The 20,647-nt window shown below is 39.2% G+C and overlaps 1 protein-coding gene across 1 annotated transcript; it reads left to right on the plus strand.

Moving 5' to 3' along the window:
- Positions 1-1,261: 1,261 nt before the first annotated feature.
- On the plus strand, positions 1,262-8,849 carry LOC143854662 (putative cellulose synthase A catalytic subunit 5 [UDP-forming]). The gene is made up of 14 exons (XM_077364735.1): positions 1,262-1,759; positions 1,894-2,089; positions 2,249-2,460; positions 2,665-2,767; positions 2,905-3,079; positions 4,007-4,273; positions 4,361-4,706; positions 4,807-4,944; positions 5,041-5,166; positions 5,546-5,758; positions 5,865-6,159; positions 6,838-7,031; positions 7,131-7,481; positions 7,565-8,849. Exons 1-14 carry the CDS (start codon positions 1,679-1,681, stop codon positions 8,147-8,149), a joined length of 3,282 nt encoding a protein of 1,093 aa, XP_077220850.1. The 5' UTR covers positions 1,262-1,678; the 3' UTR covers positions 8,150-8,849.
- The last annotated feature ends 11,798 nt before the right edge of the window (positions 8,850-20,647 follow it).

The following is a 20,647-nucleotide window of genomic DNA, read 5'->3' on the forward strand; positions in this document are numbered from 1 at the left end:
TGTATGAGTAAAATAATACTTGTAAACAATAACATTAATCTAAATTACATACATGAATATAATGTATAACTATTATCAAAGAATATGATGTATAACAATAACATCTAGTAATAACAAAATGATGAACTAATAGTATATTCCTGATAGCATATATGTTCAATAGACTAGCATAATTAAAGCATAATGGTGGTGTTGCGATTTTGAGGTGATTATGGAGTGGCGGCCGGGACTGAGAAGAGGTGGTGGAAGTGGCGTATGGGGGGAGATCGTGGAGGGGATCGGTGGCCGGAGGAGGAGTTCAAAATTTCTTCTTCTAAATCTCATAGCAAAAGAAAAAAAACCCTAAAACACGAGAGGCGAGAAATTGCTTTTGAGTCGTAAAATCACACTCCACTTCATTAATTAAAGGTTTTGGAGAAAATACCCTTAAAAAAATGATAAACATTATGAAAATTTGGAGGGTATTTTGATAAAACAATTCGGATCGTGACTATCCAATAGATATATGTTGCAAGCCCATATCCAATCCGAATATTTTCGGATCCCACATTTGATGATCCAAAATAAGCCCATAAATCCTATTGATATGTTTAGATCCTGTTCAATAATGTTCGGATTCGGAGGATCTATTGGACTGTCTGGATCCATTGAAACCCCTACTTTTTAGCTCAAATACTTCATTGAAATAACATAAATATATAAAGAAGAAAATGAGGCATTTTTCCGGCAACAAACGAGCGTTGGGAGCGTCAGATTTTATCAAAGTCATCTCTCTCTCTCTCTCTCGGAAAATAATAGAAAAGTAAAGTCAAGAGGAGAGAGAGATTAGAGGAAGAAACGCAAGAGAATGCGAGAGAAATAAATATAGGGTGGTGGGGTCCAGAGAAAAGTTGGGCAGCAAGAGAGGACGGGCAGCTGCCCGTCTCTCTCGATGTGACCGCTGAAAGACTGAAACCCACATGTGCAGCTGTTTCTTGCTATAATTTTCACTAACTTCCATTTTTCTTTTTATTTATTTGTTGTATCTTCCAGCTTGTTGATAATCTTCTTCTCCTTTTTTAAATTCATTTTAGCCTTTCTTCCTTAGTTAATTGTTTTTTAATATTGATTGATGCTCCAAGAAAGAAATATTAAATTCACTGTCTTTTATATTGTACATTGACCCTGAAAATTTCCTGCTGTTAAAATCTCCTATTTTTATCTTTTCATCTCTGTTTTCAAGCTTTGTAAGTGTTGTTTTTGACGCATTAGCTGTGTCGGCGGAGATATTGATAAAGGTTGAAACGAGTGGCAGAGAGGCAAGGCTGGTAGTGTTTTTTTTTTCTTTTTTTTTTTCATCTGGTCATTTGTCCTTGGCGTTTTTACTGAGAAAGGGTAGTTCGTTTTGGGTTGTTGTTTCATTTGTGGGGTAAGAAGCAAGGAATAATAAGAGAGAAGAGAGCTTTCTGTTGCCTGTCACAAAGCCACAAAGCTTGCCCCATCTCATACCTACTCAGATGGGGGAGCTCCTTTTCTAGGGTTTTTTCTAGATCGAAAAATACTAGCTTTCATTATCTGGGTGTTGCTCCAAACCTAGAAAATTTGGATCTTTGAGTTACTATTTCAAGGAAATCTTCAGATCTAGAGAGAAACTGTGTTTCATCAAAAGTAGTTGTCATTTCTTTTGATTTTCTGCTCCATGGAGGCCAGTGCGGGTCTAGTTGCAGGTTCTCACAACAGGAATGAGCTTGTTGTCATCCGCCGCGATGGGGAATCAGGCGTAAGTTTGGTGATTTCATTTTGGGTTGGTTAAAGTTAGGGTTTTGCAGGGTCTTGCTTTATACATTATGAGTTTTGTACTTGATCGTTGAAGAATTTGGGGTTTTTATAATTTTTGTTGTGTTGTTCTTGCAGCCTAAGCCTTTGCAACAATTAAGCGGGCAAATCTGCCAAATTTGTGGTGATGATGTTGGACTAACGGTTGATGGAGAACTCTTTGTGGCCTGTAATGAGTGTGCATTTCCTGTTTGTAGAACTTGTTATGAGTATGAGCGTAGTGAAGGCAACCAAGTCTGCCCTCAGTGCAAAACCAGATTCAAACGTTTAAAGGGTAATAATCCTTTTTGCGAGATCTTAAGACCCCTTTGTGATTTTCTCCAAGTATCTTAAACCCTTCCCGAATTTTTCGTTCTTGCTTCGAATTGAATTATGGGTGTTTTGTTTTTTCTTTATTAATTTTGAGATTTAGGAAATTTTTGGAAATTTGCAGGGTGTGCTAGAGTTGCTGGTGATGAAGAGGAAGATGACATTGATGATCTTGAGAATGAATTCAATTTTACGGGGAGAGATAAGCAGGATATGCAGTATCTTGCAGAGGCCATGCTTCAGGGTCACATGAGCTATGGCCGAGCCGGTGATGCTGACATGCCTCAAGTAGTTCATACAATGCCTCAAGTCCCTTTGCTCACCAATGGTCAAGTGGTACCTACTCTACTGATCATGCTTGAATCTTGGATTTTATTGTTTAATTTCTTGTAATACTTTGTTGTCTCGTATTATTGTGTAATGGGTTTCTCATAGATGGGTTTTCTTGTGTTGACTTACTTTGGAAATCTGGATCTTTTCTTTTGGTAAATTTCTTTTTGAGGATCTTAATTCTAGTTAGATGAATATTATTGGTTGCAGGTTGATGATATTCCTCCGGAGCAGCATGCTTTGGTACCTTCTTTCATGGGTGGCGGAGGGAAAAGGATTCACCCCCTTCCCTTTTCAGATCCTAGCCTTCCAGGTATTTGGATCTGTCCTTATATCCATTTATGTGCTTTCATTTTCGCCTGCAAATTGCTTCTTAGAACCTGTAAAAGCTTCATTCATTCTTTGGAAGGTTAATGTTTTACCTAGCTGGGATGTATTCTTCTTCTGCAGTGCAACCCAGATCCATGGATCCTTCTAAGGACTTGGCTGCTTATGGTTATGGGAGTGTCGCTTGGAAGGAGAGAGTGGAAAATTGGAAGCAAAAGCAAGAGAAATTGCAGGTAATGAGGAATGAAAATGGCGGCAAAGATTGGGATAATGACGGTGATGGACCAGATCTACCATTGTAAGCCCTTGACACCTCTCTAGGATCTATAACATTTATGGGTTATAGATGATGCTCACAGCAATGCTACCTTTTATTGTCATAGTTAATAACTTATTTTAACCATTATTAACATTTCCTTGGATAACCTGTGATCTAAGCTCTTAAAGTCTAGATTCTGTTACAATTTCTGATGGATTATATACTGGTTATGGTAATATAGTTGGTCAATTATGTAATTTCATAGTTTTATAAATGTTGTATGTTTTATTAATCTGTTTTCATTCATGTGAGCCCTCAAAAGTTGAGAGGACTCCAGGATTTGGAGAATTGATTGATCATATGGTAATGATTATTTTAATATACAAAATGATGAATTAGTTGTGGTAATTATTTTTTCAATGTTGTATTTGATAATTCAGTTACGTAATGGCAGATAGTTTGATCTGTCCAAAAAAAAAGAAAAAGAATAGAAATCACACCATGTTGACAGATTAATTATATTAGCTGGATTTTTGTACTCCTGTCGCCCCTTACACTTCTACAGATTACAAAAGGTGGTGCATTACATGATGATGGTCTTTCTAATGCTTGTATATGATATCAATTGCAATTCAGCTACATTGTGTAGCCATATTGTTGGGTTATTATGTCAACTGGCTCTTTTCTCTTGTAAGCCCTTGAAATCTGCCTCCCTTCAATCATGGAAACTTGACAGTTATGTGATGATACTTGTGGTTAAATTTTTTTAAAAAATGTGATGATACTTGTGGTAATTATGATCTTTGATGTTGTATTTTATAATTAAATTGAGCATTTGTATATATCTCTCTCTAGGACAGTTATGATAAATAGCTTTTGTACTCTTTTTTTTTACTCTGTTAAATTGGCCATCTTTGAAATTTACAGATTGGAAATTTTATTTTTGTTTTTATTTCATTTTATCAGAATGGATGAGGCCAGACAACCCTTATCGAGAAAGTTGCCCATTCCATCCAGTCAAATCAACCCATATAGAATGATTATTATAATCCGACTCGTAGTTATTGGGTTTTTCTTTCACTACCGAGTCACACATCCTGTAAATGATGCCTATGCACTCTGGCTCATATCTGTTATCTGCGAGATCTGGTTTGGTATTTCTTGGATTCTTGATCAGTTCCCCAAGTGGCTCCCCATTGACCGGGAAACTTATCTCGATAGACTGTCCCTAAGGTCAGTGCTGAGTCTGACTATTTTGTTTTTGTTTTGCTTTCTTTTCCAGTTTGACTGAGTTCCCATCTTAACATGCGACCCATGCAGGTACGAGAAGGAAGGCCAGCCTTCTCAACTCTGCCCAGTTGATTTATTTGTGAGTACGGTGGATCCTCTAAAGGAACCTCCATTGGTCACAGCAAACACGGTTCTCTCCATTCTTGCTGTGGACTACCCTGTTGACAAAGTTTCGTGCTATGTTTCTGATGATGGTGCTGCAATGCTGACATTTGAAGCATTATCAGAAACATCAGAGTTTGCAAGAAAATGGGTCCCATTCTGCAAGAAATTCAATATTGAGCCACGGGCGCCAGAGTGGTATTTTGCTCAGAAGATAGATTATCTGAAGGATAAGGTTTTACCTTCATTTGTCAAGGAGCGGAGGGCGATGAAGGTATGGAGCATGTAGACAAATCCATTTAGCTTTTGCTTCTCACTTCCTCTTATGGTTTCTAGTATTCAATTTTATAACTTGAATTTTTTTATTCATGCAGAGAGAGTATGAGGAGTTCAAGGTTCGTATCAATGCGCTGGTTGCGAAAGCCCAAAAGGTCCCAGAGGAAGGGTGGACAATGCAGGACGGGACTCCATGGCCTGGGAATAATGTCCGAGATCATCCTGGGATGATTCAGGTCTGAATTTCAAGTTTCAGAACCATAATTTCTGTTATCTTTTCTTCTCCTTTTGACCATTTCATTTGATATAATTCTCCATTTCTTGAAATTCAGGTCTTTTTAGGCCAAAGTGGGGGACATGATACAGATGGAAATGAATTACCCCGCCTGGTGTACGTCTCTAGAGAAAAACGACCCGGGTTCAACCACCACAAAAAGGCCGGCGCTATGAATTCCCTGGTAAATGATAGTACCCTTTATCTCCCACACCCCTTTTTTAATGTTTCCTGATGGAGGCAATCTATGTGTTAATGAAAATGACATCAAAAGAAAAAAAAAAATTTGAAGTGTCTGTGATGCGTGTTGGATATATGTCAGACAACTGGCATAACTATGGCGCAAAACCATTAATCCAATTTTCATGTTTTCTGATGTTTTTTACCTATGCATGCAATTTATTATATTTATATAAAAATGTTGTATTTTTCAATCGTATCAATTAATTTTCCTTACTGGGTTCCTGGGGTTAGCTTTTCTGACTCCGACACCCATGTTCTTATCCAAGTTGCATTATAGATAAATTTAGGTCTTACTTTTTGTTGCACATATATTTTAACAGGTTAGAGTCTCTGCTGTGCTCACGAATGCACCTTATTTGTTGAATCTGGACTGTGACCATTATATCAACAACAGTAAAGCTCTCCGAGAGGCAATGTGTTTTATGATGGACCCATTATTGGGAAAGAAAGTATGTTATGTACAGTTTCCGCAGAGATTTGATGGTATTGATAGACATGATCGATATGCCAATAGGAACACCGTGTTCTTTGACGTAAGTATGAATATCTTCAAATCTCGAGCTACTTGGTTCCTGTCTCGTTGACATTTTTTTATCAATTAGAATGAATGTGAAAAATGGCAAATCTCCTTGTGCGCAGATCAACATGAAAGGTTTGGATGGAATTCAAGGGCCCATTTATGTCGGCACGGGGTGTGTATTCAGAAGACATGCACTCTATGGATATGATGCTCCAAAAACAAAGAAGCCACCTACAAGGACGTGCAATTGTTTGCCAAAGTGGTGCTGCTGTGGGTGTTGTTCTGGGAAGAAGAAGAAAAAAGCTGCCAAGGCTAAGCAAGAGAAGAAAAAGAGAAATTCCAGGAGACACGAATTGGGAGCACCTGTGTTTGCTTTGGAAGGGATTGAAGGAGGGATTGAAGGAGGAGTTGAAGGTAAGAGTGTTAAGACAACTTGTTTTTATAAGTGCCAATCTGAGTTTGCGCTGGTTCTAAACTAATGATGTTTTTCTTGTTATCTTCTATTCAATTTCTCAAGAAAGAAAATTGTCCAGTATATGTTTAGGTTACATTAGTTACTTGATCCTTGAAGATTGTTGACCGGGGTTGGCAATTAGGATGACTCAATCAGCTGATCTTTGGTTCACACCTTTTCTTCCAGAGCCATAATAATTATTTGGAAGTTGTGATTCGACCCTTTTAAAACTATTTTCCAAAACCTTGTTGGCCAGGTTGAAACTCTGGTTATTTGTTGGAGTTGATGATTGACTTGGCTTATTTTTGTTTCTTCAAAACTCTCTTCGATCAATTTGGAACTGCACTATTTCTCACATATTGGCTAATGTATGTAAATCATCACTATAACCAATGATAGACTTTTAGATATTTGAAAATTTGAATTTGTTTTAAATGTTTCAGAACTCTAGAACCTTTTCTAACAGTTGGCAAAAATTGGCAGTGCATTCCGTTTAGTTACTTTTCGAGCCCATTTTTCATTTTTTGATTCTTGTTCCACCTGTGGCGTCAGTGATTTCATGGTGTTTATGAAAAATTGGAATTGGTTTTCTTTTTAGCCTTTGTTTCTTATTTTAACTTATACTGAGCTGTTTGCAGGGATTGAGAGAGCGAAATCAGTTCTGTCTGATCAGAAATTGGAAAAGAAATTTGGGCAGTCTCCTGTTTTTGTTGCATCTACACTGCTGGAGGACGGCGGGGCACTGAAAAGTGCTAGTCCAGCTTCTCTATTGAAAGAAGCCATCCATGTTATTAGCTGTGGCTACGAAGACAAGACAGACTGGGGAAAAGAGGTAATGCTATCACTCTGATCTTCTAACCCCTCTCTAAATTATAGCCCCTCTCAATTCTTTGTTGATCTTTTGTCTGAACCAAAAGCTTTATCTTTCTAGGTTGGATGGATCTACGGTTCCGTTACAGAAGATATCTTGACAGGCTTTAAGATGCACTGCCATGGGTGGCGATCCATATATTGTATTCCATCAAGGACTGCATTTAAAGGATCTGCACCCATCAATCTTTCTGATCGTCTGAATCAGGTCCTCAGGTGGGCTCTTGGATCTGTGGAAATTTTCCTGAGTAGGCATTGCCCTCTCTGGTATGGGTATGGAGGTGGTTTGAAATGGTTAGAGCGGCTATCTTACATAAACGCTACAGTATATCCATGGACATCAATTCCATTGCTCGCTTATTGTACCTTACCTGCCGTGTGCCTGCTCACTGGAAAATTTATTACTCCCGAGGTAAGAGTTTCACATACCACAATGTCTAATGCTCCATTGCAATGGATTTTGTAATTTTGCTGATATTTTGTTTGCTTTTGCAGCTTAGCAATGTGGCTAGCTTATGGTTTTTGTCACTTTTCATCTGTATTTTTGCCACGGGTATATTGGAAATGAGATGGAGTGGCGTTGGCATTGATGACTGGTGGAGAAATGAGCAGTTCTGGGTTATTGGAGGTGTTTCAGCCCATCTTTTCGCAGTCTTTCAGGGTCTCTTGAAAGTTCTTGCCGGTATTGATACCAATTTCACTGTGACGTCGAAAGCTGGAGATGATGCAGAGTTCTCAGAGCTGTATATATTTAAGTGGACAGCATTGCTTATCCCTCCGACCACCTTACTGATAATAAACCTAATTGGCGTGGTTGCTGGTGTTTCAAATGCAATAAACAACGGATACGAATCGTGGGGACCTTTGTTTGGGAAGCTTTTCTTTGCCTTTTGGGTGATTGTTCATCTCTATCCTTTCCTCAAAGGTCTATTGGGCCGGCAAAACAGGACACCCACTATCATCATTGTCTGGTCAATTCTCCTTGCTTCTATTTTCTCTCTCTTGTGGGTTCGGATTGATCCTTTCTTGGCCAAGTCAGATGGACCGGTATTGGAGGAATGCGGATTAGATTGTAATTAGCTGATCAGAAGCTATTACGTTTGTATGCGGCGATGGATACTTGAATGGCTTTGATGGGATTCTCTGCAATCTGTAGATAGATGCGAAGTTTGTTTTGCATTTTTTGTTGGGTGGGTCCTCTTACACTGCTTCTGGCAATGGAATCAGTAGGTCAAGCGGCTCTTGCCACATGTAGTTATGATTCGCAGGTAGGCAGTTGCGGCAGTGTTCCGTGATTCTTTATTAGTTGGTGAGATGGGAGCGGGGGAAAGGCTCAACAAAATTGTTTCTATGTATCATTGGAGTTGTTCTCTATATTGATTTCTTCACAATAAGGCAGTCCTTGCCTGCTATATAGAAACACCAGGGAACTATGTTTGATCAGTGGAACTTCTGGATGTGTTTTTCCTCTAGTTCAAGGGACCCTTCAGCCAGAAACGGTAGAAGATGATGAAAGGTATGTGTTGTACTTGGAATGGGATCTCTGAAACTTGGGGTTTTAAGGGTTAAATTAGACAACCCCCCTCTTCATATATACCTAAAGGGTTTCTCAGCAATAAAATGGTGGTATTCTCTCCTTTGTTCATGACAACTATGTAATAGACTTCGATGCTGAGGAGGTATACTGATTGGTTTGTTGAATTCTATTTTTGCCACATTGTTCTTGTCATCATCATTTTCTATGTATTTATCTCTATATATATACAGACCTCTTCGTCCATTTACAGCTTTCCACCCCTTTTGCTCATCTTTTTCTTTAAAATGACTGCATTTTCACCCCTTCTGTTTTGACTTATCCTGGAAACTAAGAATTTCGAGGAAAAGACACACTACAGGTGGTGGAAATATCATTTCACTTACGTGTATATGTATGCATATGGATTGTGCTGCTACATTGCACTACAATGTTTTGATATTTCCGCAGAAGCTTGTTGTCAAGAGCTTTTTGGGACCTGTAGTAACCTTTTGACAGCACTTTAAATAAAAGACAAGAAGCTTCGGTGGAAATATCAAAACATTGCAGTGCTGATATCTTTTCTCTGTAAAAAGCAGCCAAAATCTTATTTGATCAACCAATAATTGTACTTTTAAGAATGCACGTGACTACGATTCCTTTTGCTTCTGTGGAAGCAATGGGGTAGCAATTATATGATCTATGTATTACAAGAGAAATTGCCTCGAAAATGACTTTTGCCATAGTTTTCCAAATGTACCCTCCTTCGTATATTCTCCAAATGTACCATCCGTATAGGTCGTGCTACTTTCCTTGTTCTATGGATCGAGCTTTTTTTTTTTCTATTACTTCCTGGGGATTTGCTAGCGTCTATTGCAGAAGGCCTTTCGCGGATGGTCTGTTGCATCTGACAGCAGTCACACAGGCTCACTTTTCAGCAGATTTTGTCTTCATTCACATGGCTGCTCTCAGATGCAACCATGGTTTTAAATTTCAAGTTTTCAACCGAAATCCAAAATTTCGGACCTAAATTTCGTATTTCGGTGGAGACCGACACCGAAACCACCAAAAACCGAAATGGTCATTTATTTCAGCCGAAATTTTGGAATTTTGGTTTTTCCGAAATTTGACCCAAAAAATATGCTTTTTAAAAAATTAATTTAATATTTCACAGAAATTTCGATTGAAACCAGATATTTGTACCAAATTTCGACTGAAATTAGGTCTGAAAACGGTGAAATTTTAAACCTTGGATTCAACAGACCATTCGCGAAATGCCTTCTGCGATGCACACTACATCTGCTTTTGGAACTTTCCCACGCTTCCACTCATCCTCTATGTCTAAGACACGTGTTCTCTCTTGCCGACTCCCCTTCCTCTTCACATCATATAATATCTCCTGCAAAATCATTTACATGATGAAATTTGAAATAAACTCAGGGCCCGTTTGGATGCCGAGAAGATTTGGATTTCTCACATTTGTAGCCCATTTTGCGTTGTGATTTGGATCCAAATCAAATCCTGGATTTCCAAATCAGCGACTGACAGTGAAAAAAATCAGATTTCCAAATATGCTGTGGAAATAAGTAACTGAAAATCGATAAATCTGGCAATTTCCTTCACCCTCTTTGCTCCTCAACCTCTCCCCTCCAGTTTAAATTTTGAGAGAAATCCAAAATTTCGGGTTTGGGTCAAGAACGAAACCGAAATCGCGTATACTTGAAACGGTATTAAATTTTGACCGAAATTTTGAAATTTCGTTTTCCCTTAAATTTCGGCCGAAATTTAATGGATTTCACCCAAAAATCTTGAATATCCTGAAATTTCAGCCGAAATTACAGAAATTTCAGCCGAAATTACAGAAATTTCGATCGAAACAAATACGAGAAAAAATAGCCGTTCAATTGGTTTCGTGGATTTCGCCCGAAATTTCAAAATTTCGGCTGAAAATTTTTGTTTCGGTGAGGACCGAAACGCTTTACGAAACCAAAATTTAAAACCTTGCCTTTAGTAGGAAGTACCCCCTCCCCCTCCCCCGCCCCTCCCTCTCTCTCTCTCTCTCTCTCTCTCTCTCTCTCTCTCTCAACATGAGCTGGGGGATCTATTCATTTTGTACTCAAAACTCAATTCCAAATCCAAATTCAAAATAAGAGGTATCCAAAGATGCAGATTTGTCACATTTATAGCCCTTTTTGTGTTGTGATTTGGATCCGGATCAAAACCTTTGATTTCCAAATCAGCGACTGAAAGTGAAAAAACTTAGATTTCCAAATATGCTGTGAAAGTAAGTAATTAGAAATTCACTGGCAGTGAAAAAAATCAGATTTCCAAATATGCTGTGAAAGTAAGTAATTAGAAATCCACTGGCAGTTTCCTTCATCTTATTTGCTCCTCAACCTCTCTCCTCCAGTAAGAAGTATGCCCTTCCCTCTCCCTCTCTCTCTCCCTCTCCCTCAACATGAGCTGGCGGATCTATTCATTTTGTACTCATCAAATCTCAATTCCAAATCCAAATACAAAATATGAAGTATCCAATTGGGCCCTTACTAAAATTGCAAATAAATAAATCTAATAAGATATTCATGGTAAAAGAATAGATTCCAATAAAAGGAGTTTTTATATTGTGCCCGACCGTCAAGTACTATCAAAACGGTACCGGCCTTGATATTTGATCCAACAGCAGCCCACTTATTTAGATGCTGCTGCTGGATCAAATATCAAAGGTGATACTTTTGAAGTACCACCTTCACCTTCACGTGACTTGACGGTCGGGCATCATATAATTCTCCCCAATAAAAGAATGGTTTCACTTAACGTTTCGTTGGCCAATGATTGCTAGTTCGAAAGTAAAAATGGAGCCTACTCACAAGAACGGAGTCGACTTGCTGGTTTCAACAGCCGGAGAGGAACAAAGTCACTGCGGAAGGCGGGTAGTTGACAACACAATTAGAATCATCATGGCGGATGGCGGAAGGCGACGGTTCAAGAGTATTTCTGTACGACACCACTTCAACTTCAACTCAAATTTCGGGGCAATTTCTCTATATTATATTATAAACAGCACTTGAAACAAGCAATTTTTAAATACATGTTTGTATGTCATTTGAAGCCATGGACACCCAGGAATATTTGAGAATATTGCGAAATATTATTCTTGATGTATTCACTGATACATCGGGGCCTAATTGTCGGTATATATGAACCGATACCCGAGTTTTTGCCAAGTATCTTATACGAGGGATTTATTTTTCATTTTGTTTATATGCCAAGTGTATTTTTGTTATAAAAATACGATATTTTATATGGTGTAAGCCTTATATTCTAGTGTTTTTCAAAAACAACTGTATGGGCCACACCATAGGATGATCCAAACCTCCACTTGATTGGCCAGAGAGTAAATATTTTGTGACCAAAAGATCATTTCCATATGATGATCCCAAACCTCCAGTCTATTGAGGTTTCGATAGATTGGAGGATTAGGATCATCCTATGGAAATGATTTATGCGCCACAACTTATCTACAATCAACTTACATTGTGGCCTGATGGGGTATGAAAAGTAACCCCCAATAAATTAACGACACGTGGCCCAAGACGATGGCCCACTAACAAGTTGACACCTGCCCCAGGGGCAAAGAGGTAATCTAATGAGAAGAGATGGAGTTTGGCCCACTAATAGGCTGACACCTGTCCCGGGGTAGGAAATCCAATGCCCAAGGTCCTCACTATAAATAGCTTTCACAAAGGCCAAGAAGGAGACCGCATCCCAAAGAATGATAATCCCTAGTTTTGGTTTCCTCTCTTTTTGTGCCCATTACTGACTTGAGTGTCGAAGGGCCCATCCGGAGCTACGACTCCGGGTTGGTCTTCTGACATTGTGTTCCCTTGTGCAGGGCCCAACTCCTTGACCGGTTTGGACGATTCAGACCTGTCAGATCAACTCCTTTGTCACTACCTCATCTGTTACCGATTTTGGGTATAACAGATTGGCGTTATCCATGGGACCCCGAACTAAAAGCTATTCAAAGTCTCATCATAAATGGCAGGGCGGAGGAGTGCTAGGGTACCCCTTGTGCAGGGTACGAAGTGAGCGAATAGCCTCACAAGTAGTGGCTCCTTCGGCAACAACAGAGCAGAGTCCAGCTCACTCAGAACATCTAAATCCTGCTCCCACTCCTACAGTTGAACAAATTCAAACCCTTTTCCAATAGATGACAACACTTGTTGATCGGTACAAAAACTTGATCCAAGAAGCGCCTCAGCAGCATCTCCCAGAAGTCTCCCGACCTGCGCAGGAAAGGTTGAGCCCACCCAGGGAAGAACCTATACCTGTCCGCAGTGATCAGACCCACCATTCCTTGAGGCGAGTCCATCACTCCCGAACAAGGCATGCACAAACAGAGCCTCATCACTGTCACTGATCCCGGTCTCGTTTAGCGCAAAGACATCGAGCCAGGGAGGATCGTGCAGAGCATGAGAAATCTCGGCATAATCGAAGGAGCTCAGAAAGTCATTCAGACTCAGCCGCAAGTCCCACTGTGGAGAAAAGGAACAGACTAGCGGGCTGAGTAGAAGGAAGGGATGATCCAATGCTACGAAGATTCGAGGAAATAAACCACTGAATTAAAGAACTGGCAAAAGATCATGGTCGGCCTATCTCAAAGACGTTCTCAAGCAGACCGCCCTTTACAGAGAAAGTACTACGTGCACCAGCACCCAGAGGGTTCAAGATGACATTGGTCCCGCAATATGATGGAACCACCGATCCCATGGACCATTTGGAGATGTTCAGAACTACGATGCTCCTCCACGATGCTTCTGATGAATTCCTTTGCAGGGCCTTCCCAACCACTCTAACGGGAGCATCTAGAGATTGGTATTCACTAATTAAACCAAACTCCATCGACAACTAGTTCGACACTTCATGAGTAGTAGGAGGCCAAGAAAAACAGCGGCGTCGTTAATGGCTCTGAGACAGGAAGACAACGAGTCTCTGAAAGCATTCGTGAGCCGTTTCAATAGAGAGGCTCTTCAGGTGCCGAACTTAGATCCTTCTACTGCCATGAATGCACTCCTCGCAGGTGCCAAGTCCAACAATTTTCGGCGACCAGTAGCCCGCAGAAATCCGCACTCATTGGCCGATCAAATGGCTGGGGCCGAAGAGTACATATCCGTGGAGGAGACATTAGCTACCCTGGACTCAAACCGGAGGAGAACCTCTAAAGAAGAAAAGATCCCTACAAAGCAACGTAGGGACGACAAGGTTCCGAGGAGAGAAAGAAGCCCCCAGAGGAAGGAAGAAAATTACACTCCCCTTAACACTTCTCGAAGACGCATACTGGCCGCTGTGGGACCCGATCCCGCGGGAGGGGTGGGGCGCGAGCCGCCACGCTCTCTCTTGGTCTCTCGTGCCCACGCGATTGGCGTGTGCTCTTTTATTATTGATTTTAATTCATCTTTTATGTGAACTTGGGATCACTAAGGCAATCCGAATTCCACACAAAAGAGAGTGACAGAGTCGCCACCTAGATGTGGGATCTAGGACCCATAATTAACCAGAAATCTAGACTCGTTACCTGGTTACAAGAATGGAAGGTATGGGGAGTTATCCACCACATGCACCATTCCTGCCCGATAATCGGTCTTCAATTCCAAAAGTTAAGTCTTTTAAATTTATTTTAAATGGCTCATTCAACTCTTTGTTAATGTGCGAACTAAGTGACATGCATCCTAAAATCTAATTTCAATATGAATCCTAAATGTGTATCTTGATTTCTTAATTTGTCTGGATTCAATCTAAGTGAAAGCTTTCCTAAAATTCTAATTTCATGGAAAGTCCTAAGTGATTAAATTTTACAAGAAAATTAATATACAAAACCCCACAATTTGTTGTGGAGCCGACTCGCGGTTGGTATGCCATCAGACATCCAAGCTGCCTACGTACCCAAGCCTCACTGGGATCAGAGTCGACGTAGTTCGGTGCACCTAAGCTAAGCTACTTATGCCTAACTCAACTAAGACACCGACCTAGACTGGATTGACTGTTTCAACAGTTTTAAGAGAAGTTATTTAATTCAAGTTGAGGATTTTATTATCTTAGGATTTCATCTAAGATGCTATATGATCTTATCTAATGCAAGTTGTCCCTTAGACTAATGCAGGTTAACCTACATCCTAGGTAACTAGGCTTGTTCTAGGGAAAGATTGGGTGACTAGCGTAACTAGACCTATGGCACGGTTGCTATCCATAGCAAACGTCCGTGATGAGGCTGGATTCCTAACTCTAGGACTCCTTAAAACCTAAGACTCCCTAAGACCTAGGACACGACCTGACATAAGTGTTCCTAAGTTGGGCTCTAATGGTTCTTATATCGGAAACCATAATCCAATGATTCCGAAAGACTCGAGACAAATCGATTCAAGTTCTTGAAGTTAATTAATTTCAAATTTCAAGGATTTTCGGTTTCTGGATATTTAAGGAATACCAAAGGTTCTATGGTTTACCAATTTCGGCCTAGAATAGCATCCACGGAAGGGAATCGTGCGCTCTTTCCTTGTGCAATTTAATACTTAAGTTATAGCACCTTATTGCCTGGCATATCTCAGGATTTCCGTGGACAGTAACCTCGGAGCCAATAACATGCTATAGCGTAAATATTCAAATTGTCTAAGATCGATTGCAATTGGGATACAATTATGGATGCACTAGCCACTTTTTCAGGGAAATCTAAAGATCCTAAGATTTCTGTTTCAATAGAGTAAGGAGTGAACATGTGACAGATATTTAAGGTTCTTTGGAAATTTTCACAATGATTTTTAATTAATTTCGAATTTTCAATAGAATTTATCAATTTCAAACATATGAGTGATTTTACAAGTGAAATTATTGCAAAAAAATTCGAAACACACTGAAACTTCTATAGCAACAAGATGAGAATGTATGTAGCTTGTTAGCAGAGTTTTGCAGATTTTTACATTAAGCTCCTATTTAATTTTGATTTAACAATAATGAGACCAGATTGTAAAAATAACACAGAAACTAGTAGAAATAGAAATCTAAATTCATTGAAATTTCTACAGTAATAAGATATGAATAAAGATAGCATGCTGTGAGATTTTCATGAATGGTAGAGACTATTTACTATCAATTTCGAATTTTTGAATTTTAAGACCAGATTATGAATTTACACTACATCCCTTAGGAAACAAGATCTAAATCAATTGAAAATTTTACAGAAGCAAGCAATATGAAATATAAGACTACTGTGAAAATTTTGTGAATTTTAATTGTGATCTGATGTCAGTAAAAAATCTCACCAAATCTGATTGTTTTCAAAGAAAGCATCAAATAATATACCAGAAAAAATCCAAAAATCTTTAAAACTTGATGGTAGAATGTATCTTCACCATATTATTTTCCCACAAAATTTCATTAATTTTGGAATCTATTTAGTATATATTTTATTTTTCTTCGTCAAAAAGATATTTTTGAAGAGTTTTCTATTTTTAAAACGTGATTTTGGAGAAAATTACGACTCCGGAAAATGTCCTTTAATCTTGTTCTGATGTGATGAACACAAGAAAAATTTAAAATTCCACAAAATAAATCATCCTGAGATAGCTATTTTTTTAAATTTTGTAATTTCTCAGCCATTATTTTAAATGAAATTCCACTTTTCACTCAAATTTTTGAAATCCTTTGATTCAATATCCGATCCGATCCGATGGTTATTTTACTTTATTTAGATAGATCAGTGCATTAAATTTCGAGATGAATCGGAATTAAAACACTCATGTAGATCATGATTTCGAGCACACACATTTGATATTGAATTAAATTCAATTAAATGTTAAAAACCATGCAAAAATATAAAGAAAAATACCAAACGATCATGGAAAAATCTGAGAATAGTGCACCTACCTGTGATGGAGATCCTCGCCGAATCTAAGAGCCGAAAAATCCGAAAAATCCCGCCGACGCTCGGTCCGATAACTTTTCTTCTCTTTCTTTCTTTATTTTTTCTTCTTTGTTTTCCTTACTGCTCTTCCGTGACGATTGGTGTCGATCCTCTTTCCGATGCTACCTTCGTCTTTATGTGCACGCCGATTATCATGGATGCCAGAATTAGGACGAAATTGAATTAATGGAGTTTAGGCCTATTGTATCATGAGCTTCGGCAAGGGTAGGTTGAGGTGGGTTTTGGGATTTTCGACTATCAAATTGAGGGTACTTGGTCATGAGAGGGTGGGGATGGGAGATGGTGTTGTGGGTTGGGCCATGGCATGGATGGCTAGGATGTAATAGGTTGAGTTGACTGGGTATCAGTTCAGGTGGGATATGGTTTGGTTAACAAGGCATGGTCGAATGAATTAAAGAAGGGATGTATGCACTGTTTGGGATAGGTGATATGGTAAGGGGACGTCCATATGGTTATGGTTGCATGGCCATGGGATAAGGCTACGGTATTGGGGCTGAGTATTATCTTATGCCAAGGAGAGTGACGATGGGGCCGAGAGGGGTTGATGGGATATACGATCTATGATGGGGTAGAAGGTGAGAGAGATTGTGAGAGTGAGAGAGATACAAATAGAGACCGAAAGAAGACAGAGAGGGATTGAGAAAGACAAAGAAAGACAGAGAATGATTTAGAGAGAATGTAAGAAATAGAGAGGGGTTGAGAGTGAGTGACAGAGAGATAGAGAAACCGAGATAGAGTGAGAGATTGAGACGACACAGAGAGTGTTTGACAAATAGATAGAGAAACTGAGATAGAGTGAGAGATTGAGATGACACAGAGAGTTTGACAGATAGAGGGTTGAGAGATAGCAGAGAGAGAATTAAGAGTGAGAGAGATAGAGAGATAGCAGAGAGAGAGCTAGAGATCACGAGAAACAGAGATCGAGAGATGCTCTGTTTTTTTGTCTCGTATAGAGCGAGAGGGATGAGAGTGGGAATGCTGTAGAAAGGCTGCTGTTGGATGTATGGAGTGAGAGAGAAACCTTGAAAGGCTGCTCTGTTATGGGTGTATAGAGTGAGAGAGAAGAGAGGGGAAGAGAGACGTTGAGAGTGGTGAGGGATCCGAGAGAGTCTAGACAGAGCCGTTCCTCCTCTGTTTTTTCAACGTGACTTCTTTTTTCTTCTTCTCTAAAAAAAAACCTCCCTTCATTGCTGTAACCATCCTTATTTATCAAGTGAAGGTTGATATTTTTCCTTGCTTTCCAGGATTCCCTCTCTTGCCTTCTTTTTGCAACCCTTCCAAATTAAGTAGTTGATGTTTTAAGCATCAATTAACATCCCAAAGATGCTGCAATTTTAGCTTTTTTATAAAAATTAATAGAAGCACCTCCTAAAAAAAATGTTGGGATCACCTCATCCACACGAGTGAGCTATTTGTCTTCACCGCTCATACACCCAAGAAAGAAATATTCTAAAAACAGGGCAAAGACACAAGTAGCAAGTGAAGGGGATTCGGCAATACCGATTGCTACATTCCAGACTTCCAAAAGGATCGTTTGGAATAAATGGAAAGTTGAAAATTTTACAAAGTGGGCCCCATCAATATCGGTCGAACATACCTTAGAAATCCCACTCCAAGAATTAACATGGTGAGCCTCATCCCTATTTCGTCGAAAAATCCTTGAAAGCTAAAAAAAAAAAAAGAAAAAAAAGAAAAATAAATAAATTAATACAACCGATCCCACTAAATATTAATTGAATCCTCTTGAAATTCTTTTAGCATTTCAAATAATGGTGGGCCCCACTTCGGGTGAATTCTTCTTGCATTGCACTACTTGCATTCAAATCCCTTCCATTGGATGATCTCAACCGTCCAAATTATGGGTCACGGCCCAAATGGATAGCGCGCCCCGAATCACTTCCGTAGAATGGTCCGAACTGTCCATTTGTTAGGATTTGTCCTAAATGGTTTGTGTGCCAAAATTATTTCCATGGGATGATCCAAACAGTCCATGCGATGGGCTGCGGCATAAACGGAATATTCCTCGAAATTGATTCAAATTGTTAGGATCTGAACCATTGATTTGCTAGGCTACTATGTAAGGTTGCGCCCCCTAACTCATTTCCTTATAATAATCGAGAAATTCCCACTAATGGACCACAAAGCAAATTGGTCGTGTTCTCTTAAACCTTTTCCATCAGATGATCCAAACCGGGCTGCGATATCCGTTGGCCGAAATACACTGCCCGTTATGAAAACAACGCAGTCCACACTTGGTTGATCCAAACCTAATCGAAATATTCAATGCGCGGCCACCCAGTGGGTCCAAATTCTCTCCTGCTCGGATTCTCGTGAATAACCCTTCTCAACACTTAGCGGAAAAATGCGAAACACGGCAGAAATGATCGAAAAAGATCAAGAAAACATACGAAGCGGACACGGGAATGAAAAACACTGAGAATCCGACAGCGAAACACTAACTTCTTTGTTGATTAAAGCGGAGCAAAATGGGGGTGTCTACAGATGCCCCTCTTTGGTAGAGATGACGTAGTCATTGAATACCAAAGCAAAAGTGACCACCATTTTGCACAGCGTTTGCCAACAAATGACTTTTTTAGACAAAACACAACCTAAATGCGAATGCATGCAACCTAACTTAATGCAAGACCTTAGATGAAGTCCTAGAACATACTCGAAATATCACTTATACTTACCACCAAGAGCTGGTAGTTTAGAATAACAAAAAGATGAATTCAATTTAAGAGCAGAGATTGTGCTACTTTAGAATGAAAATAATCCCGATGCGGCGCCGTTTTCAAACGGGCAATGAAGGAATGGGATACCATTTTCAAACGGATTTTCGGAGGGAAAGGAATACCGTTTTTGAACGGTTTCAGAGGAAATGAGATGCCATTTTCAAATGGTTTTAGAGAGAATAACAGATGACTTCCGAAAGATTTTTAAAGAAAACGAAGCATCATTTTTGAACAGGCTCAGATAACATGCGATACCATAGCTGTATTCTTCCAAAGAGAACAGGACATTGTAGTTATACAAACCCAGAGGAAACGAGACACCAGAACGAGACACCGTATTTGTACGGTTTCCCAAAGAAAATGAGCAACCATATTTGTATGGATCCCAAAGAGGAATAAGAGACTATTTTCGAATAGACCGAGGAAAGATGAGATACCGTATTTGTACGGTGCTCAAAAGAGAGTACTAGACCATTTTCGAATGGACTTGGAGAGAACGAGTCAACGTATTTATACGAATTCCACAGAAATGAGACATCACCTTTATAAGATGTGGAAGAGAATAGACCATTTGCAAAATGGACTCAGAGATAATGAAACACCGTATTTATACGGATTTCAAGGAAATGGGACACCATATTCGTATGATCTCAAAGAGAAACAGAGACAATTTTCGAATGAATTTAGAGAGAATGAAATACCGCATCCATACGGATTGCACGGAAATGAGGCATCACATTTGTATGATGTTCAAGGAGAATCAAGAGACCATTTTTGAATGGACTCGGATGAGATGAAATACCGTATTTTTACGGGTTCCAAGAAAATGAGACATCATAGTTGTATGATGTTCAAAGAGCATAAGAGACCATTTCTGAATGGATTCAGAGAGAATGAAATACCATATTTATACGGATTCCAAGGAACATGAGATACCATATTTGTATGGTGATCAAAGAGAAACTCAGAGATAAGATAACTCAGAGATAATGGAATGTCGTATTTATACGAATTCCACGGGAATGAAACATCATATTCGTATGATGTTCAAGGAGGAAGTACCATTTTCAAATGGACTCGGAGAGAATAAAATAACGTATTTATACAGATTTCAAGGAAAGTGAGACACCATATTCATATGATGCTCAAAGATAGCTCAGAGATAATGGAATATTGTATTCATACGAATTCTAAGGAAATGAGACATCATATCTGTATGATGTTCAAAGAGAAAATATCATTTTCAAATGTATTCAGAGAGATATGATAATTTGAGTTTTGACAGAGATTATCAGAAGAAGGAAATCGAAATCTCCAATTAGCAAGGATTTAATAACACCATGCAGCAAAGG

The sequence above is a fragment of the Tasmannia lanceolata genome, unplaced genomic scaffold (assembly GCF_043159265.1).
Source record: "Tasmannia lanceolata isolate RefF3 unplaced genomic scaffold, GAP_Taslan_0.1 ptg000003l, whole genome shotgun sequence".
Classification (NCBI taxonomy): domain Eukaryota; kingdom Viridiplantae; phylum Streptophyta; class Magnoliopsida; order Canellales; family Winteraceae; genus Tasmannia; species Tasmannia lanceolata.

Coding starts and splice junctions, on each gene's coding strand:
- LOC143854662 (XM_077364735.1), top strand. CDS start 1,679: ATGGAGGCCAGTGCGGGTCTAGTTGCAGGTTCTCACAACAGGAATGAG. Junction 2,090..2,248: donor CAGATTCAAACGTTTAAAGG/GTAATAATCCTT, acceptor GGAAATTTGCAG/GGTGTGCTAGAGTTGCTGGT. Junction 6,160..6,837: donor GATTGAAGGAGGAGTTGAAG/GTAAGAGTGTTA, acceptor AGCTGTTTGCAG/GGATTGAGAGAGCGAAATCA.